General features: G+C 38.6%; 2 protein-coding genes across 2 annotated transcripts; both read right to left on the reverse strand.

The window, feature by feature from the left end:
* Window positions 1-2,159: 2,159 nt before the first annotated feature.
* Window positions 2,160-12,878, reverse strand: LOC142627965 (serine/threonine-protein phosphatase PP1-like). The gene is made up of 4 exons (XM_075801875.1): window positions 12,242-12,878; window positions 5,827-6,386; window positions 4,933-5,208; window positions 2,160-2,556 (listed from the first exon to the last, which is right to left on the reverse strand). Exons 1-4 carry the CDS (start codon window positions 12,414-12,416, stop codon window positions 2,536-2,538), a joined length of 1,032 nt encoding a protein of 343 aa, XP_075657990.1. The 5' UTR covers window positions 12,417-12,878; the 3' UTR covers window positions 2,160-2,535.
* A 12,391-nt stretch (window positions 12,879-25,269) lies between these two features.
* On the reverse strand, window positions 25,270-26,365 carry LOC142626798 (uncharacterized). The gene is made up of 2 exons (XM_075800515.1): window positions 25,900-26,365; window positions 25,270-25,816 (listed from the first exon to the last, which is right to left on the reverse strand). Exons 1-2 carry the CDS (start codon window positions 26,341-26,343, stop codon window positions 25,301-25,303), a joined length of 960 nt encoding a protein of 319 aa, XP_075656630.1. The 5' UTR covers window positions 26,344-26,365; the 3' UTR covers window positions 25,270-25,300.
* Window positions 26,366-27,073: the final 708 nt, after the last annotated feature.

Raw genomic sequence — 27,073 nt, forward strand, 5'->3', positions numbered from 1 at the left:
ATAATTTAGCAACCAATACTCTCAAAATGTATTGCACAGCAAAGGAAGTAAATTCAAAAAAATTTAAGCATTAGCTACAGTGAGCTATGTAGCTTAAAACTTTAAAAACAAATTTTAATTTATGATTTTAATGTGTTGATGGTTGTAATTGTTATTTATTGTGTTGGATATATTATTTTGTTTTGTTGTTTATATTATTTTAATATGTTAAATGTTAAAATAAAACCTTTAATGTTGGATGTATTATAAAGTGGTGTGTTAAAAATTATATTTTTTAGCTTTCTTAGTGTGTATGTGTATGCTCAAGCAGCTGATAACCTATGTTGAGCTCTCATATCTACCCAAAGTAGAATAATAGTCAAATTAATCTATTGGGAATTGCAAACATGAATAGTGGAAGCCTCAAAATTTTCTGAGCATTGTTAGGAGCGAACAGGGATTTTACTAGTTTTTCAATCCATCTGCAAGGGTGCTAATCAACAAAAGCTTAATTCTCTCTTGATAAGATACTTTTCCAAAATTCTATGGCATGAAGCTTTATTGCTTTACAATCAGAAGGGAATCGAATTTTTAGAGTCTCTGGGTACTTACACCCAAGACTTTAATAGAGAATAAATGGAGGTCGCAAAATTATTCACCAAAACTTCTTAGCCAATAGAAACTAGTTCACTATCAATGATGTATTTCTGAAATCAACTCCACCCAATTTCCCTGGTTGACAGAGCTACTGCCATTTTAGTAATTGAACAGTTGGACTTTCCTTGAATTGACATCATTTCCCCACCAATAGTTCCATACAATATAGCCAATCTTCTCGTTGAAAGATTTGGGGATGGAATCCTAAACTGACTTATAATTATAGCCAAGTCTGTCAGCCTGAAAAAGAAGATTTGGCTTTCCACTGTTGAAGATTAATATATAGCATTACACAATAACTTTCAACAAACCATATTCTTTTGACCAAAACGCATCTAATCTTAAATTAGGGAGGATGCTAAACGATCATGAACGCTAGCTTGAGTATTAGGACTAAAGTACATCTCAGATTGTTGAGATTAATAACTTGGAACAAAAGCTCGCTATACCAATCAAGGAGATCTTTCAAAACATTAGTGATTTTGGAAGAAAAGGATACAATCATCTGCAGACATAAGATGAATAAAAGGAGTGGCACCTCTAGCTATACAAATACCCTTTACACAGGTGTCTCGTCTTCCACTTTAGCTGGGATGGTCAAGACAGAGCTGCCGCAACTGGTTTAAGTAGTGGAGAGGTTTTGACATGGGTCGTAATCCTAACAAATCCAATGCACACGAAAACTAGACCCAACCTTTGCCCCTAACAAACAACACAAATTTAGAAGACATGTCATTATATACTTGACAGCAAGGTCATATACTTGACACAACAGCAAGGAGGTGACCGCTTTGTCAAAGAAGAAAGCCACCTATCTGGCACATACAGGTAATCATGAAAGAAATATGGACAATGGTGAGATAGATGAAAATTTGGTGCAAACTCATAAGCAAGCAGGCTCTGCTGGAACGTCCAGCTTAGCAGATATTGCAAGTTAATCTTTCATGCATATTAGCCAAAGCTATTCTTTTAATTGACTTGATGCTAAGCCTCTTTGCACTGCCACTTTCATTATGGTACCAAAAAAAAAAAAAAAAAAAAAAAAAAAAAAAGGTTATAACCTAACATTGCTCAAACTGACGTTAAAAAATAATTTTTTAAAAAAAAGGTTCAAACTAAATCCTAAGCACAATCTTTTGGGAGTCGGCTTATGAAACAGAGACCATTGGTTCGAATCTCCCTTTCCATCTATCCTTGAGACCAGAACTTATCAAAAACTCAACATTTACTCAATGATGCATGATATGTATGTAATAAGTAGCCTTCACAATGATCAGAGCAACTAAAGTAACCCCGCTGACATTGGGTTAGAAAGGGAAAAAAAATGGCCTTCACGGTTTACAGGAATCTCTGTTATTGGCATTTTGGAGTGTCCTTAGTTGTGATATACAATGGAAAATTGCACACACTTGAAGGATCCTTAGACAATCACCAAGTCGTTTATCACACCCAACCTAGGCCACTTAATCAAACACAGAGATGGTTGCCCATGAAAAATAAAATAAACATACAACAATCATACGTGAGAAAATTTGTTAACAACTTCATATTTTCGTCCCTAAATCACCAATAACGACGAGTACTGTTTAGGCATGTTTCATGGTTTCAGAACAGACATGGGAAAAAACACTTTAAGCTAATAATTCATAGCAGCATCTATTGCAGCTATTAGTGTACAAGGTGGAAAAGCAGACTACAGCCTCTATCTTCAAACACAGCTTTGTATCGAGGAAAACAATCTTTTGCATTACTTTCTAAAGATATTTTCCTTCCAATTTATACAATTTGAACATATTATAGAATAATTGAATGGACCTCAAGTTTCCTCCTTTATGGGCAATCCCACGTGTTCTAGACCCAACTGGGCTGTCGCACCTCCTCTATCTGCCAACACAAATCTCACATTGCCCCAAGGAAGGACTGCAAAGCCTCAAAAGAAATAAAATAAATTGCTAGTTAATCAGTAATATGCAGATGCATGCATTAAATCTAACGATGCCATTTACAGAGATCAAGGGCAGTGACAGCAACACTTGTAAAGATCAAATTATGTCCTGTATCAACACAAGCAAGCAGAATGATCAAATCTAGACATACTTTTCTTTAACAAATAAATAAATGGAAGCCTTGGTGTTGCAGCAGAACAAATTGAGTCTTTGATTGCAGATATTCAGTATCTGATGTCAGGGCAGGAAAGACAAGTTGCTTCCCCAAGTTTAAGGTAGGATGAAATAGTGAGGTGAAGGAAGAGAGAAGAACAACAGAAAGAAAAAGGAAAGATGATAATTCTCCATTACTAGGTGTTTCTAAGTATTTGGTAGGAAGGATGAAAATTAGTGTGCCATTTCCTTGTTTGGTAGTACAGAAGGATGTGAGGAAGGAAAGACAATGAGCTCTAACTCAAACAACATTTCCTTGCCTCAAAAAAGAGGGGGTAGCAAGGTCATGGGTTCAAAACCTGCCAGTGGGTGTTTAAACTTATTAAAATAATAATTTCTGGTATGTTGAATTACCATTATACCCTCATATAGTAATGGCATTATTTTTTGATAAAGACAGGAAATTTATAATGAGGGGGTAAATTGGTCGTATCATATGCCTTCAGTCTCTCATTTAATTTTTCCTCCATTTGCCTCCCACATTTGAGGAGAAAAGTAATGCGAGCCTGGGTGGAAAATTCACGCATTCCCCTTTTTTCCTTTCTTCCAGTTTTAACCTGTACAAACCAAGAGAATACACAACCCCTCTCCAATTTCCTTCATTTCTTACCCTTTTCTCTCTTTTTCTCTCAACCAAAGATATCCATGCACTGCGTGATATTTTTAAGAAATCATTTCACAAGAAATACTTTTGTATTCTGAATGGGGAACTAAGTTTAAATGACAGAAAATATGACTTCAATTGAGACAAAATGGTTCATTATAATCAGACATAGCAAAACTGAGTTCATAAATTTAAGAGCAATAATAACTTTTTGGCTCTAAGGATTAAGGTACACATAAAGATAAGAAATGCTTTAGTACAAATATGAGAAGAATATTGAACACATTACAGCACATTATCTGAGGAGAATATGAGTAAAAGAAACATGAATATCCTGTGTAATTACTATTAGTATCCTCATTTGTTTCAAAATGGTATCAAGTTGAGGATCAATTTGAGCACATCTGAAATTGTGCCATATGGAAAGGTGCTGAATATTTGATGAATTCAAAAGTCATTGACCTCCCTTCCTATGACATATTTAGGTTTGCCTTTGGGAACTCGATTGAAGGCAAGGAATATTTGGGACACTATCATTGAGAGGAAGCATAGAGATTGGCTGGCTAGAAGAAATTGTACTTATCAAGAAAAGGGAGACTTACACTAATTAAAATTACTTTATCCAAGCATCCAACTTATTTCTTAAGTTTATTCCTGTTGCCCTGGGAGTGGCAAAAGGCACTGAAAATTTTCAGAGGGATTTTCTAAGGGGTGGCCTAGGTGAGGAGTTTAAATTTCACTTAGGGTCCGTTTGAATACCGCTTATTTTGTTGAAAACTGAAAACACTGTAGCAAAATAATTTTTAAGTGTGTGAATAGTGCCGTGGGACTCATTTTTAAAGTTTTTTTTTTTTTTTTCCTGAATAAACTACTTGGGGGTCCCGTGAACAATGCACGAGACCCACTGAACAGTGCATAATCACGTGAAAACTAACTTCTCCAAAAAAAAAAAAAATGCAAACGCAAACATAGCATCAGAAACGCAATCCAAACGGGTACTTAGTCAATTGGAATGTTTTTTGTACTTCGATTCGGGCTGACAACTTGGGGATTAAGAAGCTAACCTTTGTTAATTAAGCTTTGTTGGGTAAATGTTTATGGCGCTATGGAAAAGAAGAAAGTGCTTTATGGAGAAAGGTGGTAGACATAAGGTATGCCATTAATTGAGGAGTTAGTGCTCTAATGAGGTCGGCAACCTTATGGTTTTGGCTTGCGGAAGAAAGATTATAATAAGATGGGATAGCTTCTCACTCTTTATCAGATATGCTGTTGGTGACGATTCTATAATACAGTTTTGGCATGTTGTGGAATGCCAAGATGACATCCCAACCTCATTCTTCTAGCCAGGGACAGAAATTATAAGGTGGCAGATTATATAGAGAACAAGAATAGGCACTTTTATTGGGTTCCGTTATCATTAGAGAAGTGCAAGATTGGGAATCAGAATATTTGGTTCAATTACTGGATAATACACTACAAAGTTACATTAGTAAACATAGATTTTGTCTTTCAAGCTAAATGGGGTGTGTTTACCTTGACTCCAGTTGGTGAGTTTCCAGGCTTAGTTGTAGTCGTGCTCCCAAACATATTCATCCCTGTTAGAGAATTTCCAGGTTTAGATGTAGTTGTGCTCCCAAAGTTGAACTTTGACTTTTTATCTGCAGGCTTTAATATTTGGAAGGAGCACATTAGCGTGTCGTCCACACTCATCATGGCACCAGCATTGTCAAACTCCCCACAGTAATTAGGTGCGGAAAATATAGTTACAAGTTGTCGCTCAGCAAAGAACTCATATCCATCCTCTACAACCTGCCAACAATATAATAGAAAAACACTAACTACTCCCAGAAGAGCTAAAATTAATGAAGGTTCATGACCTCTATACCCAACATGGGACTGTACAGAAAGGAGTAACTGGTGGCAGTCATTATAAAAGGGGTGGAGGCACGGCATCTAAACAGAAGTAATGTCAGGTTTGATTCTTATGTGCAAACCTTTTCTTTTTTCTTTTTTTTTTTCTTTTTTTGAATACCTACAAGGTTTTGAATTTAAAATTTTGGCAACTATCAAATAGGTGTAAAATTTTTGTAGAACTTTCACAGAAAGTACAATTTCCAGCCAATATCTATATATATATATATATATATATATATATATATATATATATATATATATATATATATATATATATTTTTCAATAAGTAAAGATTATAATTTAGACAACTCCAGCCAATATCTATCTATCTATATATATATATATATATATATATATATATATATACATATATATATATATATGCAACTCCTGAAAGGAAAGTTGTATGGCCTCGACAGAATATTCTGTACAGTTCTACCAGTAGGAAAGAGGAAATGAACTCAACTCTGAACACTGTGAGTAATAAAATGAACTACTATGGCTCGTCAAACCTGGTGAGCACGACAAATGAGATCCAAATCATGCTTCTGAAGAAACTCAGACACCTTGTCAGCACCAAATGTAAATGAAACTCCTCTATCATTCATTCCCCAATCTTTATTATCTTTACTGGGATCGGACCAGAGAAGATCACAGAGCAAACCTGTGTCTGGTACATCAGTTGGCCGCTGCAAATTTCTAATCTGATCCAAATCATGTAGATCAGGAGAAAGGCCCCCATGCATGCAGAGAATCTTTTCGTCAATTAGGGCTGCCACTGGCAGACAGTTAAAGCAATCTGTGAATATCTTCCATAACCGTACATTAAATCTTCTCTTACATTCGTCGTAAAAACCGTATATACGATTGATCGAAGCACATTCGTGGTTTCCCCTCAAGAGGAAAAAGTTTTCAGGATATTTTATTTTATATGCTAGGAGTAGACATATTGTTTCTAAACTCTGCTTGCCTCGATCCACATAATCCCCCAAAAATAAGTAGTTGGCATTAGGAGGTAATCCTCCATACTCGAAAAGCCTTAAAAGATCAGAATATTGACCATGTATGTCACCTGAATGTCATTAAAAGAGTTGGTTACCAGGACAGATATTCATAAATTCATTCTTTCTAAAGGGAAAAAAAAATAGAAAGAAGAAAAAAAAACAACCAATTAACATCTTAGAATAATAGTGCTTAGCAAGGAAGCATTTGTTCATGTCATCATCTATAATAGTGCTTAGCAAGGAAGCATTTGTTCATGTCATCATCTATAAGGTGGCTACATCAGACATTTAAAAGTTGGCATACCTAAATTATGTACACAATTGAGAAACCGAGTTGAACTTATGATCTAAATAATGTGAAATGCTACCACACTGTAACCATACATTTGGGCTCAGAAGCTTATCATCCACAAACAAGTCAAGAGTCAAGACTGATTGTATGGACTCAGTAATTTATCATTCAAGTTGTTTTGTTTTGTTTTGTTTTGTTTTATTTATTTATATAGCTAAGTATCCAAAAACAAGTTCAACAGAGACAAAAAAAGTCATCTCAATCAACACATGCAAAAGGAAAAAAATCTCATGCACTAGCATGTGTATGAAAGAAGGCATAATTAAAAAAAAAATAGAAAAGAATCAAAGAGTGCTACTATATTTTTAACTGATTGCAATTAACTTATCCAAAAAATTTAACCAATTCCAATTAAGATATTAAGATGAATAAAGAATGGATTACATCCAAGCCCATGCAATATCATGCTCAACAGAAGCACATATCAAATTTCAACAGAGACAAAAAAAGTCATCTCAATCAACACATGCAAAAGGAAAAAAAATCTCATGCACTAGCATGTGTATGAAAGAAGGCATAAACTAAAAAAAAAAAAAAAAGAATCAAAGAGTGCTACTATATTTTTAACTGATTGCAATTAACTTATCCAAAAAATTTAACCAATTCCAATTAAGATATTAAGATGCATAAAGAATGGATTACATCCAAGCCCATGCAATATCATGCTCAACAGAAGCACATATCAAATTTCACACAAAATACTGCTATTATGAATATCTCAACATTGCTAGAAAACTTCCACTCTTCCTTCAGAAAGTAAGGCATAATATCAATCACCATATAACTTGGCCTCACTAGTTGTGTTCAATCCTTCCTAAGCTTTGGCAATCTGCTGAAGGTTCCTCATCTTTAATTTGTTTTTTTCCTTAATGCATACTGAACAAGGATATTCACTCAAGGTTGCTCAAGTTACAAGGGTCTTGGCTTAAAGCACAATTACTAGTACCAACAAGCAACAAGAAGTACATTACAACACAAAACATCCTCTAGATTATAATTCCTCCCACTATTTTCCTTGGTCTCTTTGCCACATTACCATAATAACTTACTTATTATAATCCCATTAATTTTAATTTCTATACATTAAGAATTTTTATTGCATGTTCAAATTCGCAAGGACCCTCGCTATCTTAGCATTGTTGCAAAATGCCACCTGAAGAAAATTGAGAGAGAGACAGAGAGAGGAGGGTGTTTGTGCCCTTGTGATAAGCCCTCCATTCAGAAATATCCTACAATAGAAACTTCAAGGAATGACAGAATTGGTTTGTCCTAAAAAACAGATAACTTACTAACCAAAAAAAAAATTAAAAAAATAACTCCACATGACTATGCAAATTCCTACTTATAGGTGTTAGCTATCTGAACCTTTTTTCACCATCCAATCCTATATAAAGCACATTCTATGTAAGATCAGTGAGAATCACAACTCAATTTTTGGCCTCCCCTTAGCCACTTCCATTCCAACATATACTAAACCAATATTTTGAGACAATTAGATAGGTGCACTAAATAATTAATCTAAAAAAACTTCATAATATCAAAACATAGATCCAAAAGTGTACCTTAAGCTAGTTTCAAAATGTTTTCTAGTAGTCTAATACCTTTTTGAGGAAAAGTAGACTAGTGCCTTGATATGTTAAAACCTAGGCATTTTGGCTATGGATTTTAAAAATCATAGTACAATGTGAAAGTTAATTTACCATGATCTCACATCTCATAGTATCACACTGTCATTTCACACCATCTTCGGTCCTCCTTTTTTTTTTTTTTTTCATAACCAAGAGAAGTAACAATGGCACCAAAAAAAAGGGCCATCCCTAATAAATGGGAAGTATATGAGAGACACCTAAAGAAGAAGGAAAAAAGAAACTTTTTTTAAAAATTATTTTTTATATAGATACGTTAGAATTTCAACCTATGGCGTCTGTGCCATGATGATTACCCTTTATCATCAAGCCAATACATCATTTGGTTTTTGGTGTAGGCGGGATTCAAACTCCAGATATCTTATTCAACCATAAGAAACTTTACCAGTTGAGTTAACCAGAATTCACAAAGCAAAAGAAAAATATTCCACACCTAAAGTTCAAAGCATCAATAAATCTAGCAAACTAATGCAAGTAACAAAGGAATATTAAACTAAAAGCCATGAGATCAGTATATTTAAGACCATTGGTAAGCTCCACTACTCAAAAGCTCTACTTTCCCTTCCCATCTGAATGTTGAAATCAAATAACAAGGAATGGCTTTCAGAACAACCATACTCCTCATACACCTACAACAACTGGACCATCATGTTAGCATTGGTAAAAAATTGCATTCCTTACATTTTACAAAAGATGTATGCAATTGGGCTTTGACAAAGAATTAAAATGGGTTACATCTTGAGCAATATGCAAAAAGTCTCTTGGACACTTTAAACCTGGGACAAGTAGCTTGGAGTGGCTTGGATAAAGTATTGCCCAATGTTCTTAAAAGGCACACATAAAGTGAGACGTCCAGGCATGAAGCATTTCTAATGCATGAAGCAAAGCATGATTACTAAGAGTTGTCCTTTTCAGAAAAGACAAATGCTAAAAAGTATGCTTCTTTTATTGTTAAGGGAATCTGTATAATTTGTGGACTTTTATCTGGGAAGTTCTCAGCCACCCCCCCCCCCCAGCGCCACCCCACGGACAAAAAGAAAGAGTAATATCTGGCTTTTCTTTCCTCAACCTACTGCCTCCATCTCTCTATATATGTCTTTCTTTTTTCCCCTTTTGCATTCCTTAACCCAAAAATAAAGCAACTACTTTGTAATATTCACCTGGAAAAAATATCATGATTTAGTTTTTGTTTAATATATTTGTTTAGTTCTCAAACAGATTCGTAACTTTAGTTCCATAGCATTTAATTGTTTAGTATTGACACAACATGCCAACCAAATAGGTTATATATAATACTATTTTGATTTTTATAATATGTCATAATCTCTTTTTAAAAAGATCTTATATATTATACTTAATGATTTGCACTTTACATTATTCAGATGTGCACTTGCACTTTGGACTTAGGCCCCAGAAGGCCTTTGCAATTAAGTGTGCATTTTTTTCTAGTAGGAAAATTTGAATTAATAGAAATAATTTCACAACATTTTAGGACATCTGTTTATGCTACATGCTATATACTATACTGCTCATGCAATATTAATTAACAACACAATGAATAGAAGAAATCACATACGCTAGATGGCCTGCTCTCATTTACTAATGTGCAAGAAAATAAAGAACCGAAAAACTCATTATTCTTTCAATAGAAAGCCGTTGTCCCTCAAGTGGTTCTATTTCTATTGCACTTTGAAAAAAATTACCAACCCATTCAGAAGTTTTCCATGAATCAGCCGCTTTCAAGACTCAAACCCGTGCATTTGCACATGGCAGCCCAAGACCTTTACAAGTTTACCAGACAATGGATCCTCTTTAAATCCCTCTCAAATAATAGTTGTGCTATTTTTTAAAAAATCATCAAATTAATATTGACTATTTTTCTCATTTTTTAGAACTGTCATAAACATTGTGCATGTGTATTGTAAGATAAAGCTAACTTGTAAAACATATTAGCAAAGCATATCATGCAATGTACAAGTTGTATTCAATTGTATGTATTGTAATCTTAAGTTCTAACAACTATGGCAAAAAGTAGATAACTACTTCAGCACATCTAATGTTACTCTTTATGTTCTATTTACAATGGACTTATATATTCATGTCTATATTCTAACTCACTCTTTTCCTGATAAATAAGAGATGTAGGGGGGGGGGGGGGGGGGTGGTTCAATCTCCACCTACACCAAAAATCAATTGATGTCCAAGCCTAATGATAAAGAACAATCACCATGGAGCGAATGTCATAGGTTTAAAATATTACCGTATCTATCAAAATAATAATAATCACTCTTTTCCTTTTCAGATTTCATTACAAGGATCAGCAAACAACAAACCAGAATCTTCTCTTTTCATAATCAGGTTTGTAATAGAGGGCTATTATTTTCATTAAAAACTCATCAATTTATCTATTTCCTTGATTTTGTTATCTTTCTCACCTCCATTCATATATAATTATCTATAGCATTCAAATACTCATGTCAAACGGATTAAGCAATACTACTGTTAATATTCAAATGCATTTTCAATTGAACTATTTCTTACTCTTACATGGTATCTCATAAATTGAAACCAATACTGATGACATACGCCAATATAAAGATTAGTTGAGGCCATTAGAGCATCAAACACAGAAGGGCAAGATAATAAGACTTTTTTTGGACCTCAAAGGATACAGCCACCAATAAAACAAAACGCATCCTCAAGAGTGTTGCATTTGGTAATTTCAAAGATAACATTTAATTAGAGCACAATATACTAATAAGTCTTGTAGAGCCAAAGCCAAACAACCATTAGAGAACATCTTTTGGGGGTACCACAACCAAACAACATGATCCCAGACTGACATCCAGTGTTGGTAAGAGTGCCAGGGGCACTTAAGGGCACAGGCTTCTAGAAAAGTCACAAATGCATAATGCTATTGCGAATAATATGTGAACACCAAGGTAAATAACTAAAAGGAAAAAAACAATCACACCCTGCAGATCATAAAAAAGTCTCTAGCTGTTGACTACTGTTGAAAAGTAAAAGAACAACAAAACAGACAAAAGAACAAACTTCCCATGAATAATAGCTCCTAAAACTCCATAACTTGCCAATTATAGGCACGCAATTAAGGGCCAATAAGGCAGGCAGGTCCAAGCAACTTTTCATTGTTCATTGGTCATCATCACAGATGGAAATAAAACCCACCATACAAGATCTGATACACAATGCAAATGGAAAACAATAAAGAATTCAAGTATCTAGTAATACAACAAAAAATTGATAAGAATATCAAAATGCAAACGCAAATTCACAAAGCCCTTCCAGGTTTAGCAACTCAACCCAGGTTGCAATCATTACACATACTCATAACAAATAAAACCTAAACTACCACTCGCATTGCATTACTAACAGGGAAAATCCAAACCAAAAAAACATATCATCCAGAATATAGTTTCTGCTACCAACTATATTCATATTCAGACACATAAAACAACACTGTCCAAAACATGAATCACAAAATTACAGTATAATTTCACTGTCAATCAATCATTATACAAAGAACAAATGAATCAGAACCAATAACTGCAATTATCACCAAAACTCTGACATCTGAAAGTCAGACTACTTTAAATCACAACCACCCAAAACCCCAAGTGGGCTTTAAACTTCGACAACCAAAATTCTTCATGGGGTCCAACAATAGACACACACACACAGAGAGAATCAAATGAAACACACCTAAGACAGAGACTGAACCAAAAATTAAAAAAAAACAAAACAAAAAAAACAAAAACACAACTGGGTTTGTTAAAAATTTCCACACAAACGAACCAATCAAAACAAACCCACATCAAAATTCCCAAACTAAACATCAAAAAAAGCAAAATTTTGAAAATAAAACCGAAAAACAAAAAGTGGGTATTGGGAAAAAAAGTAGTACCACAAATCTTGATAGGCGCTTGAAGCTCCAACAGGTTAGGCTGTTGCAAGAAAATCTCTCTGGACGAGGCACAGAGTTGTCGGATCTCGGACTCGGAGAGTTGGACCTGCTTGCCAGGTCGACCTCGGACTTCCAGAAGACGATTGATGATGTCGTCCAGAACTGGTTGCTCCATTTAACCACTATTTGGTCAGACACAGAATAACAAAACAAAACAAAACAAAACAAAATAAAACAAAAGTCAACGCTTTGTGGGGTTGGGTTTGGATTGTAGTATAAGAGTTCTATTGGATGTGGTTGAAGAGAGAGTGAAAAACTGAGACAAAGACAGAGAGTAGTGAAGAAGAAGAAGAAGGAGAAGGAGAGGGAGAGAGGGAGTGGTGAGTAAGGAATAGTATCAACATGCCTTTGGTTTGGTCTTCTTTTTCTTTTATATATATATTGTGGATAGAAGAATTAGAAAAGAAAAGGCTTGATGTTGTTGTTGGTGGTGTGTTTGAAGATTTGAGAGAATTTGAGATGTTCCCTTTTAAGCAGAGAGAAAAAAAAAAAAAAAAGATAGTGAAGATGTGTGGGTGGGTATGTAGGTGTGTACACTACAAGCCAGGGCTGACCTACAAAAAAACAAATGAGTCATAAACTTCAAAGCAAGTTTCTTTCTAGAATATATGAGTGAAATTTTCTATAGTTTTTTGTTTTTAATGGATTCTGTAACTACTACTACTAGACAAGTCCATATAATAAGAAAATAGCATCCAATGACCCAGTGCTATTGGTGGATTAAATTTGGCCTCTAACTGCAGCTATGGCCTGTGATTTGGACATGGTCAATAAGGCCTTACATGATGATTCATAGTCTTTGTGAACTGAGTCATAGTCAACCTATGCCCAACATTATCAGCCCATCTGCTTGTTTTCAGTATAAAACCTTAGGTGCGGCCCATCTCACATAAACCTACAAAAATCTTTGTTTATTTTAGTATAAAAAACTAATTTTTTCTATTTTATACTGTTACTCTCAAAAACACACCTATTAGATTATCTATTCTGTATTATATTTTATTTAAATAATCATTTTTTATTCTTTATTTATTATTAACTTCATGAAGAGAGAATTCAGCACAAAAAAAAAAAAATTCATAAAGAGAGAGAAAGATAAATGATGAGAGGAGGAGATGAGAGAAAAAATAAATAAAATAATGAAATACAAAACATCAGTTAAGCATTTGCATCAAACAATGAAAAATAGAAGAAAAATGGTTCAATTTTACACATCCAAACCTCAAAATTACTCACATCAATCAAGCTAAAAATATGTAAATTTGTAAAATTGCCAAAGTAATTGTGTAAATATACACAATTATTGTAGCTAAATAGAATGTAGAATAAATAATCTAGTGTGGTTGTGTAAAATAGAACAAAAAAAAATAGTTATTGTACTAAAATAGATAGGAATTTTTACATAAACTGATGCTAATGACCGTGTATATTTACATAGGTATTGTAGCAATTTTGCAAATTTACACATTTTTAACTTAACCAATTTGAGTGATTTGGTGTTTTGATGTGTAAAATTAAGCATTTTTTTTTTCTTTTTTTCTTTGTTTAATGCAAATGCTCTAACTAAGATGCCAAAAGTCTCCCTAAAAAAAAAGATGCAAAAAGTCTTATAATTTAACTCACAAATGCAATAGAGACATTTATAATTCAAATTTCATCACGTTTGTTATAACTAAGGAATTTATCAATGACAAAAAAGTGCAATAAAGAAACTTAACAAGCGCCCAAGACCATAGTTGCACTAAGGAACTATTGGGAGTTACATTTCGGAAAGTGCTAGGCATAACTCAATGGCTCACCCAATTTTAACATAGCCCAACAAATGTTGTATGGTTAAAACAATCTTTGCACCACACAATTTGGATTGAGGCGCGATACTTGTTCTCTTTAAGGAGATTCAAGTCCTCAATTAAGGCTGATTCATTTCCAACTTTGACGCATCTTCTCTTCACCTCTCTCTTGCACACGTATCTAGCTCAATATCCACTCCAATACATTTCAACCCATTAATAACCACACTTAAAAACAATAAAAGTGTCTCTCTTTGTCAATGTGTGATTAAATATTTCACTAATTTCTTATCTTCTATATCAATTCTCATATTTTTATATTTATGTTGTCATATTTATTCATTTTAATTAGATGATATTAAAATGCTACGACATTATTTCTAACATTTTCTATATTCATGTACCAAATGTGCCCTTAATAATGAAGCATACCGTGGAATTAGCAAATATAAAAAATGAAGAATATGGTGGAGACATCAAACACCTATAAGGTCATTGTAGAAATTATATATTCCTTGAAGACCTATATTTTGTGAGTGTGATGCATATATCAAATACATAATATATTTTTGGCTACCCGAGATTATCCCAAACAATCTAAGCAAATGATTGGATTTTTTTTTTTAAAGAAAAAAACTATTCTCAAACGCATGTTTTCAAGAATAAGAATATTAACATTCTCCCAATAGAAGAAGGATAAAAGTGTTTACGATTGTTCTTTATACCAAAATAAAGTTCACAAAAATATAGCTGAAAAACTATATTGAAAAAGTTAAAACATTGGAGACAACAATTACAAAAGTGTTTTGTTGTAAATATTTTTATGCTTTATTTTTATTTTCTTGAATTTCAGAGCTTGGAAATATCATTATGCACTATGAAGACAATTAAGAAGATTGTGAATTCCCCTGCCCAAAAGTAGGAAAATTTTCTTGTTAACTGTCAGAGCCATAGAGGGATAAAGTATCTTTAGCTCTTTGCCATTTCATATATTTGATTCCATGTCTATCTATAATAGATGAATTCTCAGTCAAGTCTACTTATAATTTTTCTATTCATCAAAAAAAAAAAAAAAAAGAAGAAGAAGAAGTCAAAATCCATCATTTTTAAGAGCACCTGCTTCTCCCTTAATCAAAACTTAAACAGCGAAGACTGGAAGGATATTTGGAAGCTCAAAATCCATGCTAGGCACAAACATCTATTGTGGAAAATGGCATGGGATATTCTCCCAACATTTGTAACCATAAACAATAGATTCTCCATACCATCTCTTGATTGTGTTTTGTGCAAATATGCCCCAAAATCGTTAGAGCATATTTTTCTGAAATATGACTGGGTATATCAACTTTGGCTTCTAGCCCCATGGCCCCTAAACTTGAATAATATGAACAATGTGTCTATCCATGAGTGGATCAAACTGATTCTGAACCCAAAAAATGCTTTGGGCTTAGAAGATGATGAAGCAAGAAATTTCCAACTCTATGCCATGAATGTGGCCATATATAAATGATTAGAACTGAGGTCAGCATTGAAGGGCAACCTAGTGCAGTTATCAAGACATGTTCTCCTATCCTTCGGAGAACAAAAACATGTCTGGAATACCGAATCAAAATGTCCTAAGAAAGAAGATCAAATGGCAAGCTCCACCTATAGGCTGGAGTAAATTAAACTTTGATGCAATTATAAGAGATGAGAAAACAACAATAACACTGGCGAGTAGGAATGATAAATGAAATATTTTAATGGCTTAGGCAGAGCAAACCGATCCTGGTAGTTCTTTGCTTGGGAAGTGAATGCATCTTTGTGTGTAATTGGAAGAGCAGTTTAGAATTATCATGGTTTTAAAAATCAGAAAGGTCAAGGAACCGAAAAGGGGATCAGTTTTCAATTTTTTCCAAGAGAAAGGGTGCCTCCTCACAAAGGGGGCCATAGTGACCAGGCCTAGGCAACTATTTACCAAAAACACAAGTCTTTGCAAAGTCGTAAGACCATGTATGGGGGCTGACGCCTACCCAGTGTTGGAAGGTCAAGGAAGTTGGTGACCTAATGACAGGGGAGTCGGCAACCGAAGCCCTAGTGAACGACAACTGTAACTATAACGGTCCTAAGGTAGCGAACTTCCTTGTCAGGTAAGTTCTAACCCTCACGAAAGGCATAATGATCTAGGCACGGTCTTGGAGAGAAACTCGATATTCTAGTTTTTAAAGATGTGTAGCAAACCTGCCAATCCACCAAAACTAATATGACCCAACCCAACCCACTAGGTTGGGTTTAGTTGGGTTATGACTTTTTTTTTTTTTTTCTTTCTTTTTTTTTAAAGTGGGTTGGGTGGAGTTCGATTTATAAGATTCACAAATTGACCTAACTTGACTCAACCCACATAAATTTTTAAAATTTAAAAAATAGATTATGCAATTTTGTTATTCAATTTTTTGCCCATCTTCCTAAATAAAACTCAAATCCTAAGTTTTCATATAGTTTGTGTTTTGTTTGGTGTTATATTCATGATTATGTAGTTATAATTTGCTTTTATTTGTAGTGATGTTGTTCTACTATTCAATTTAATAATAATAATAATAATAATAATAATAATAATAATAATAATAATTGTAGGGGTAAAGGGCCCAACAGTATATATTGGGCCATGAGCCTTGTCCGAGAACGCTTAGTGGCTTGAGGACAAATAGACGATAGGGAAGATGTAAGAGTAAGGGTTCCACGAGTAAACTATGATTGTGAAGGTTTGGGAAGGTAGTTCGAGGAGAAATTCCTCCTTGGCTAAGCAAAGCAAAGGTCAAAAGGATTGGTCTGCCCTCGAGGGCAACACTTTGGAAGGTTCTATTGATAAAGATAAACATTAGGGAAGCATAAGATGAAGGGTTATGAATTTTTTTTTTCTTTCTTTCTTTTTTTAAAAGTGGGTTGGGTGGAGTTTAATTTATAAGATTCACAAATCCATATAACTTGACCCGACCCACATAAATTTTAACATATATATATATATATATATATTTAAAATTTTAAAAATAGATCATACAATTTTGTTATTTAATTTTTTGCCCATCTTCCTAAATAAAACCCAAATCCTAAGTTTTCATATAGTTTTTGTTTTGTTTGATGTTATGTTCATGATTATGTAGTTATTAATTTGCTTTTATTTGTAGTGATGTTGTTCTACTGTTCAATTTAATAATAATAATAATAATAATAACAATAAGAATAATAATTGTAGGGGTAAAGGGCCCAACAATATATATTGGGTCGTGGGCCTTGTCCGAGGATGCTTAGTGGCCCAAGGATAGACAAAAGATAGGGAAGACGTAAGAGTCAGGGTTCCACAAGTAAACTATGATTGTGAAGGTTTGAGAAAGTAGTCCGAAGAGAAATTCCTCCTCGGCTAAGCAAAGCAAAGGTCAAAAGGATTGGTCCACCCTTGAGGGCAATGCTTTGGAAGGTTCTATTGATAATGATAAACATTAGGGAAGTATAGGACGAAGGAAAGCTAAGAAATATTTAAGGGAAAGCTGCTACCACTGCATTGAATACTTTGAAGCTAACCCTTTGACCACATTAATGTGGAAGTGATACCTAAACAATGGCCAACAGCCTTACAACTACTCCCAAAGACTTCAAAAATGTGCTGATTGGACAATGATCTAAGCCAACAACTTGACCTACACGCGGACGATTGAGATGAAGAAGGACGGGATATATAATAGAGAAAGAAGCCCCTTGCAAGGTGGAGGAGGGATTAGAGAGAAAAAAGACTTTGTCCATAAGAACTGGACTTGTAACCAAATTCTAAAGATATCTATACAAGAACTAGTCTCCTCGAATATTGCTGATGACGATTTTCTTTAAGTAGAACTAGTTTATTCTTGTTTTCTTATCATTAGGGCTTGCTGCAATCACTATCTAATTCATTAAAGCCTAGTTTTCTAGCTCACTCTCTACAAATTAATTGTATTGGGCTCTTTGGACCTAGATCCTTTTTCCGTTTGGGTTTGAGTACCAAATTGAGTCCTTACAATAATAATAATAATAATAAAAAAATTGTCCATCCCATGGTTTAAATCCAACCCAACCCAATTCAAGTGGGTTGAGTAAAGTTGGGTGGGATTTTTTTTAACCCACCATGGTGGGTTAGGTTGTAAAATACTCTTCAGCTCGAGCCAACCTAATCTATGCACACTCCTACTAGTTTTTATCAGATTGATTCTGATGTGGGATGAAAAACACTCAAACCACCCAAACCGTCCGTGGACGGTCATCACCTCGGCAGCCGTCCAGAAGTTATCCTCAGGACGAGGGTAACGAACAAGGACGTCCAGAGGGTGATAGCGAAGCTACATCCCTCGTCCGTGGGGTGCGCACAGCTTACCCTGAAGAGGACTCGTCCACATGGAGATCCATGGACTAGGATTTTACACTTGGAATCAGCAGGTGCACTCGACGAAGGAAATTCAGGACGAGGGTACCACACTTGGGAGAATCTCCGAATATAATGTGACAATCCCTTATCCCACGCATAACGGTCATGTATCCGTTGTGAAATAGAAATGTAACTCCTGGACGGTTATGGCAGTTACGTTTGAGCCTCGAATCCAGGAGAGGTTCCCATTTCGATAACCGTCTATGAAGGCACTATATAAAGGCTGATTCAGACAAGGCAAAGGTATGTTCATTTGATTACTCCAAAAAAGTTGGAACTCAGATTACTTAGAGGAAAAACTAACTTTACCATCGGAGGATTTTTGGCCGGCAGCCCCGGTCGCCTTTGATACGCTTTTCTTTCTTTTTCAGGCCGTAGAAAGAACCAGTAGTCCTTTCAAGTCCGAAGCATCCAACCTACTGATTTTCTTGGCATCATCAGTTGGCGCCGTCTGTGGGAAAGTAAACTTGTTATTCTATCCCAGACAAAAGGTTGAATGGTTCGAACAAGATCAAGGGCTACCAGCCCAGGCCACCAGGAGAGTAGGGATGCTTCCAGCAATCCCCTTCGTGATCGCAGATCAGCACCTGTAGTGCAACCGCCTTCTATGCAGCACATACAATCCATGGCTGCCGCTATGGCAGAACTGACGCGTCAGAACCAGGAATTGAATAAGGAGATCAACTTCAGGAGGCAGTGTCAAGGACACATGGAGGGAAGGGCCCCAAGTCAGGAAGGAGGAGAGAATGTAGAGTCCGAAGATCAAACAAGGGGTACCGCTTCAAGAAGGGTGCCGCACTTGGAAAAAGAAATGGACCAGATGAGAAAAGCCATGGATGAAATGAGGGAAAACATGAGGCGAGCAAACCCAGTAGATGATATGGTCCACCGAACGGACTCCCCTTTCACAGCCTCCATCAGCGGCCACCCTCTACCCCCGAAGTTCAAAATGCCTTCTCTAGACTCGTACGATGGAAATCGCGACCCCTGCGATCACATTGCAACTTTCAAGACGACCATGCACCTGCAGCGGGTCCCAGACGAGATCATGTGCAGAGCTTTTCCCACCACACTCAAGGGATCAGCGCGAGTGTGGTTCAGCAAGATTCCCCCAAACTCAGTGGGATCATTTGAAGAACTGAGTAAGCTGTTTGTCAACAACTTCATTGGAGGACAGCGTCACAAGCGTTCCTCCTCTAGCCTGCTGACCATAGAGCAAGGGGACAATGAGAGTTTGCGATCTTTTATCACCCGTTTTAACAGAGAAGCCTTAACGGTGGACGAGATGGATGACAAGCTATTGCTAGCCGCTTTCCACAATGGGGTCAATTCTGACTTATTTATTCATAAGCTCTACGAGCAGGAACCGCAGACTATGGCCGAGCTTGTCCATTCAGCCCAGAATTTTATGAATGCCGAAGACGCCATCATAGCCAAGAAAAGAAAAAGGGCAGAGCGCTCGGAGGTGGGCCACCATCGCTACCGGGACCAGGGACCTCGTCCGAAGAAGGTTCGGGTAGACGAGAGAAAAGATAAGGATGGTAAGAAGGCCAGTTCCTCTGCAAGGAATCAGCAATACACGCCCCTGACTATGCCGTTAGAGCAGGTCCTTATGCAGATCAAGGATGATCCGTCCTTGAAGTGGCCAGACAAAATGAAGGAAGACCCCAACAAGCGTAATAGGAGCAAGTACTGCCGTTTTCATAGGGACCACGGGCATGATACAGACGAGTGCTTTGACTTGAAGCAACAGATAGAAAATCTCATTAGACAGGGGAAATTGAGGAACTTCCTTGGACGAGACCAGAGAGATGAGAAAATGAAGGCTAAGGTGGAAGAATCATCACGCCCCCCACTAGGAGAAATAAGGGTAATTATAGGAGGAAGCTCGACGGTGCAGTCGTCCAAATCAAGGAAGACGTACCTGAGGGTGGTGCAGAACATCCAACAGTCTAGACGACCTACTGGGACGAGGGAGGTAGACCAACAGGCTGTTACTTTCACGGACGAGGAGACAGGACGAATTCACCATCCACACGATGACGCGATAGTCATCACCTTACTCATCTCTGACTACATGACCAGGAGGGTATTGATAGACAATGGCAGCTCTGCAGACATTCTCTACTACCCCGCGTTCCAACAGATGAAGCTAGGACGAGATCGGCTTCGACCAGTGAACTCGTCGTTGGTAGGATTCGGAGGAATGAAGGTGCAACCTGTGGGCACCATCATGTTGCCAGTAGTCGTCGGGACGTATCCGCAGCAGATAACCAAAGAGGTGAATTTCCTTGTTGTTGATTGTGCATCGTCATACAATGCAATAATTGGAAGGCCAACTTTGAACAGCTGGAAAGCGGTAACCTCTACCTACCACTTGTCCATTAAATTCCCGACCGAGCACGGAGTAGGCCAGGTACAAGGAGACCAGTTGGCTGCCAGAGAATGCTACCTAGCCATGCTGGCCATGGACGAGCATATGCAGACGATGAGCATAGACGGAAAAAGGGTTGTGGCTGAGCCCACTGAAGCATTAGAGGACGTCCCTTTGGATGATGACCAGCCCGAGAAGTCTACCAGAGTTGGGGCGAGCATGGAAGAGGGGGCGAAGCACGCTTTGGTCCGGTTTCTGAGGAAAAACCTTGATGTCTTCGCATGGAGTCATGAGGACATGCCTGGAATTGATCCAAACGTCATTACCCACAGCCTGAATGTGTGTCCCTATTCGAAACCAGTGCGTCAGAAGAGAAGAGTTTTTGCTCCCGAGCGAGATAATGCCGTTAAGGAAGAGGTGCAGAAGTTGGTCGCCGCGAAGTTTATCCGAGAAGTTCACTACCCAGACTGGTTGGCGAATGTAGTCATGGTCAGAAAAGCCAATGGCAAGTGGCGTATGTGCGTGGACTTCACTGATCTCAACAAAGCTTGCCCCAAGGATAGCTACCCATTGCCACGCATTGACCAGTTAGTGGACTCGACGGCAGGTCACAAGATACTTAGCTTCATGGACGCTTTCTCAGGGTACAACCAGATTCAGATGAATGAAGCGGATCAGGAGAAGACCTCATTCATCACAAGCCAAGGGTTGTATTGCTACAAGGTTATGCCCTTCGGTTTGAAAAATGCAGGGGCGACCTACTAAAGGCTGGTTAACCATATGTTCCGTCCTCAAATCGGGCGAAATGTGGAGGTTTATGTGGACAACATGCTGGTGAAGAGCCAGGACGAGGATAAACATCTTGAAGACCTTCAAGAGACTTTTGACACCTTGCGACGGTACCACATGAAGTTAAATCCGAGCAAGTGTGCTTTCGGAGTTTCGTCGGGTAAGTTCTTGGGGTTTATGGTGTCGCACAGGGGAATTGAGGCGAATCTGGATAAAATCCAGGCGATACTGAACATGGAGCCACCGAGAAATATCAAGGAAGTCCAGTCTCTTACTGGACGAGTCGCCGCCCTCAACAGGTTTGTATCGAAAGCTACTGACAAATGTTTACCTTTCTTTAAGGTCCTCAGGAAGGCTTTTGAATGGACGGACGAGTGTCAAAAGGCCTTCCAAGACCTGAAGGCGTATCTAATAATGGCCCCATTGTTGAGTCCGTCTACACCTGGGGAAGAGTTGTACTTGTACTTGGCAGTGTCCCCACACGCAGTAAGCTCAGCGTTGATCAGAGAAGAGGGAAGAGTCCAGAGGCCGGTCTATTACACAAGCCACGCGATGAGAGGGGCAGAAGGACGATACCCGATGATGGAGAAACTAGCCTTCGCGTTAGTCACGGCTTCTAGGAAACTGAGACATTATTTTCAGGCACACATCATCAACGTCCTAACAGACCATCCCATAAAAAAGGCGATGAGCAGGTTGGAAGCTGCTGGACGGCTGGTACAGTGGGCCGTTGAGCTCAGCGAGTTCGATGTCAGGTACCTCCCGAGGAGCACAATAAAAGTGCAAGCGTTGGTAGATTTCATTGCAGAATTTACCCCCAGTCAGGACGACCTGACCAAGGATGAAGGAAATGAAATGTGGGTGGTAAATGTAGACGGATCGTCCACAATGTATGCATGAGGGATTGGAATTGTACTGAAGTCCCCTGAGGGTGACAAGCTGGAGTATGCGACCCGTCTGCAGTATCCGACTACCAACAACGAGGCTGAGTATGAGGCTCTACTCAAGGGGTTGGAATTGGCCAAGTCCTTAGGGGCGGAGTCGTTAACAATCAGAGGAGACTCTCAACTGGTCATTAACCAAGTAAATGGGATGTGTGATGTCAAAGAAGATCGAATGAAGAAGTACCTTAACAAAGTGAAACGCCTTGCCCGGAAATTTTCAACTATAAGTTTTATTCAACTTCCCAGGGAGGAGAACGCTGAAGCAGACGCCTTGGCAAAAGCCGCCTCGGCAGGAGTCATAGACGAGTTTGACGACGTTCAGTACATGCCGAGCATAGACATCCCTGACATACAGCAGATAGGAGGAGGAGAAAATTGGATGAGTCCAATAATAATCTATCTCAAAGAGGGGAGGCTTCCAGAAGACAAGGATGAAGCGAGAAAGTTAAGGGTCAGGTCGGCCAAGTATGTCATCATAAATGAGGTGTTGTACAAGCGAGGCTTTTCTCAACCCTACTTAAGATGTCTGGCTCCTGACGAGTCAAACTATGTTCTGAGGGAAGTTCATGAAGGATCGTGTGGAAATCATTCAGGGGCAAGATCCCTTGTCCATAAGATCGTCCGTGCCGGCTACTATTGGCCAAGAATGCAGGTAGACGCTAAATCCTATGTCAAGGTATGTGATCAATGCCAGCGTTATAGCAATGTGCCCAGACAGCCGTCCGAGTATCAGACCCCAATGACGGCCCCATGGCCCTTCGCACAGTGGGGACTGGATATCCTAGGTCCTTTTCCCATAGGAGTCCGGCAAATGAAGTTTTTGGTGGTAGGAATAGATTACTTTACCAAGTGGGTAGAAGCCGAGCCTCTTGCAGCAATCACTCAACAGAACGTGAAAAATTTCGTATGGAAGAACATCCTATGCAGGTTCGGAGTACCCAGGGTATTAGTATCTGACAACGGGCGTCAATTTGACAACGCACCCTTCAGGGACTTCTGCAATCATTTTGGTATCAAGAATCACTACTCTTCACCCTCCCATCCACAGGCAAATGGGCAAGCAGAAGTAGCAAACCGATCCCTGCTGAAAATCATCAAGACTCGGCTTGAGGGGGCAAAAGGGATATGGCCAGACGAGCTACCGGGTGTTCTTTGGGCCTATAGGACGACCGCACAAACTCCAACAGGAGAGACCCCGTTCAAACTAGCCTATGGGAGTGAAGCTGTCATACCAGCGGAGGTCCACATGGCAAGTCATCGAGTGATGGAGTACCAGGAGAAAGACAACGGGGAACAACTTCGCCTCGACCTCGATCTTATCGATGAGGTAAGAATGGATGCGGAACAAAGGACGGCAAGGTACAAAAATCTCATGGTCAGACAGCATGATGCCATGGTTAAGCCCAGACGGTTCGGTATGAGGGACCTTGTCCTCAAAAGGGTCTCCTTGGCGACTAGGAACCCAGCACATGGAAAACTGGGACCCAATTGGGAAGGACCCTACAGGGTAATCAACTGCAAAAGGCAGGGGTCCTACTACCTGGAAGCCCTGGACGGGCGGAAGTTAGGGCATCCTTGGAACGTGGAACATCTGCGAAGGTACTATCAGTGATGAGCGGGGACGAGGGAAGTCAGTGGCAAAATTTCAGTTGTGATTTGCTTGTTTGCTTCTATTTACTTGTGCTTTTACTACTATTATGGTGTGTTATGAATAAAAGTGCACTAGTTCTTAAACTTCTGCACTACTTACAGACTAGCTTATGAAAGATGATGCTATGTACTTGATATCTTAATAAGGCACTAGCTCATAAGCGCGTGCCAAGTTTGTGAACAAGGTTCATGTAATAATATGGTTTGGATTTCTTATGTACTTGAATTCCAGTTTCCTTGATAATATCCACGGACGAGGCAAAAGCCTTAGACAAATAAAATCTCGGGACGAAGGCAAAGATTTCCTTTAAATAAGGATAAGGCAAAGAAAAAAATGCTAAGGCCTTCTCGTCCAAAACTTTCCTTTAAATAAGGATAAGGCAAAGAAAAAAATGCTAAGGCCTTCTCGTCCAAAACTTTCCTTTAAATAAGGATAAGGCAAAGAAAAAATGCTAAGGCCTTCTCGTCCAAAACTTTCCTTTAAATAAGGATAAGGCAAAGAAAAAAATGCTAAGGCCTTCTCGTCCAACGCTTTCCTTTAAAAAGGATAAAGCAAGAGAGAAAGGCCAAGGCCCACTCGTCTAAGAAGGAAAAGTAAGCCTTAAGATATAACATTCCAGAGACGAACACTCGTCAAGACGAGAAGACATAACATTATAAACTGCTTACGAGAAAGCGAATAAAAATTGCCTAAGGGACGGGCCAAAGTAATGCAGTCGTCATCAGTCCTAAGTGGGTCGTCCATAGAAAGATTGTAGACGGTCACTCAACACTTAGAGCGTAGTTTAAAGGACAATGAAATAAATTATGACAAACAAAAAAGGATATTCTTTAACTTGAAAAGGGTAGACGGCCACCGTCCAAAAACCCTTATAAAGTAAACAGTAAAATACATTGTTCATAAGCTCGTCTAGAATACTCTAGACGAGGAAAATTGTACTCGAATAACATTTCAAATTCTCAGATACATTTTAAATAAGATAAAAGAGAAAAGAAGAAAGCTAGACAACAATAACTTCTTCAAGGGGAAGGGGCATCAGCATTAGGGTCGTCCTGGGCTGGTCTGGTGGAAGCGTCGTCCTCAACGTTGACATCGTCTGAACCTGTGTGGACGAGAGAACTTGTAGCAGCAGCAAGGTTGAGTTTGATGACGCTAAAGTCAACTTCTGGAAAGCTGTCCATAGCGTCCATCCTAAAGTCCTCAAACCCTGCTGCATAGTTCGTGTCCATCAGGTCAGTAAACTCCTTGGACGCCTTGAACTCCTCCACCGCCTCGTCTTTAGCTTTCTTCAGAAGTTGGCTCAACTCGTCATTTTCCTTTTGAAGAAGTTCAAGACGCTCGTCCTTCTTGGCAGTGTCAGACTTCAGCTCCCCCACCAAAACCTTGAACTCCTCAACCTCGTCCTTGGCCTTGTTCGCCACCTCTGCCCACGTCCTACAGTCGTTTTTGATCTCTTCTATTCTTTTCTCTAGAAGGATCCTCGTCCTGTCCAACTCAGTGGCCTGCCTGGACGCAGCTACGAACTTGGACATAGCCTACATAAAAGAAAAGGAAGTTTAAATGATAGAAACAATATTGGGCAAACATGGGCAAATCAAGACGAGGCAAAGATAGTCACCTTGAAGAGATCGTGGACGCCAGAATGCTCGAAATCTTTCAAGGACATGTTGTAGCACGCAGCCACGTCCTCGCCTTTCACAGCTTCTTGAAAACGCTCCCAAGCCAGATCCTCGTTCCCCAATAAGTTAGTAGAAATCCCTTGAGGGGGCTGGGACGAGTCAATAGCAGGGGACTTGGACGGAGTGGCGCTTAGGGGCGTGGACGAGTCAACATCAAGGACCAGGACGGGCGGTTGGGAAGTAGGCTCAGGCCTAGCAGTTTCAGGCCTGGACGACCCAGACTTAGCTTTCTTCCCCCGACGACTTGGCAGGCTAGTCAAGTCCACATGCTTGGACAAGCTTTTCCTTTTCTCACCAGAAACAAGACGAGGTTGGGGTTGAGGCTCAGATCTAGCTGCCTCGTCGACAACTTCCTTCCCCTTGTTTCCCTTCATGGTTGCCATTCCTAAAAAAAAAAAAAAAAAAAAAAAACTTTAGAAAAGACATATAAATAATAATAAAACAAATGTCTTAAAGTGCAACACTCACGTCTACGGGTGGTTAGCTCGTGTGCTAAGGCGTCGACGGACGGTTCAGGGCCGAGTCCCCACTTGTGTAGACGCTTAAGGGTCACTAACGAGTGGAAGTCTCGTTCAGGATGTAGACGGACCCTGTGGACGCGGTCACGATGGAACTTGCTCAAAGAGGGTCGTCCAACGGCTGGAAAGGGAAGAAACAAATTAAGGTCAGACCATCGTCCAAACAGAAAGTATAATATAAAAGAAACAAAAAAGAAGAACGTGACATACCTTCTGGACGAAGGTTCCCTATGTCTCCAGTATAAGGAGCAAATGAATCTCTACCAATCTCAACGGGATGCCCCGCCCAGAAACCAGAGACGAAGAAAAACTCCGTCTTCCAGTTTCTGTCAGACGAGGGCAAAGACTTAATCAGTCTACAGTCATTGCCCCTGGCTGTGAACTGATGGAAGCCTCGAGATTGATTTATCTCGGAGGGTTTATAGCAGTACAAGAACTCGTCCACGGTAATAGGACGGTTCCCGTCAAACACCTCCATCCATAAGACTTGCATGGAGACCACTAGTCTCCATGCGTTGGGGTTAAGCTGATACACTCCCAAGCCCAACCTAGTTAGTAATTCCCTAGCAAAGGCATTTAAAGGGAGTCTAAGCCC

This window comes from Castanea sativa, chromosome 3 (assembly GCF_040712315.1).
Source record: "Castanea sativa cultivar Marrone di Chiusa Pesio chromosome 3, ASM4071231v1".
Taxonomy (NCBI): domain Eukaryota; kingdom Viridiplantae; phylum Streptophyta; class Magnoliopsida; order Fagales; family Fagaceae; genus Castanea; species Castanea sativa.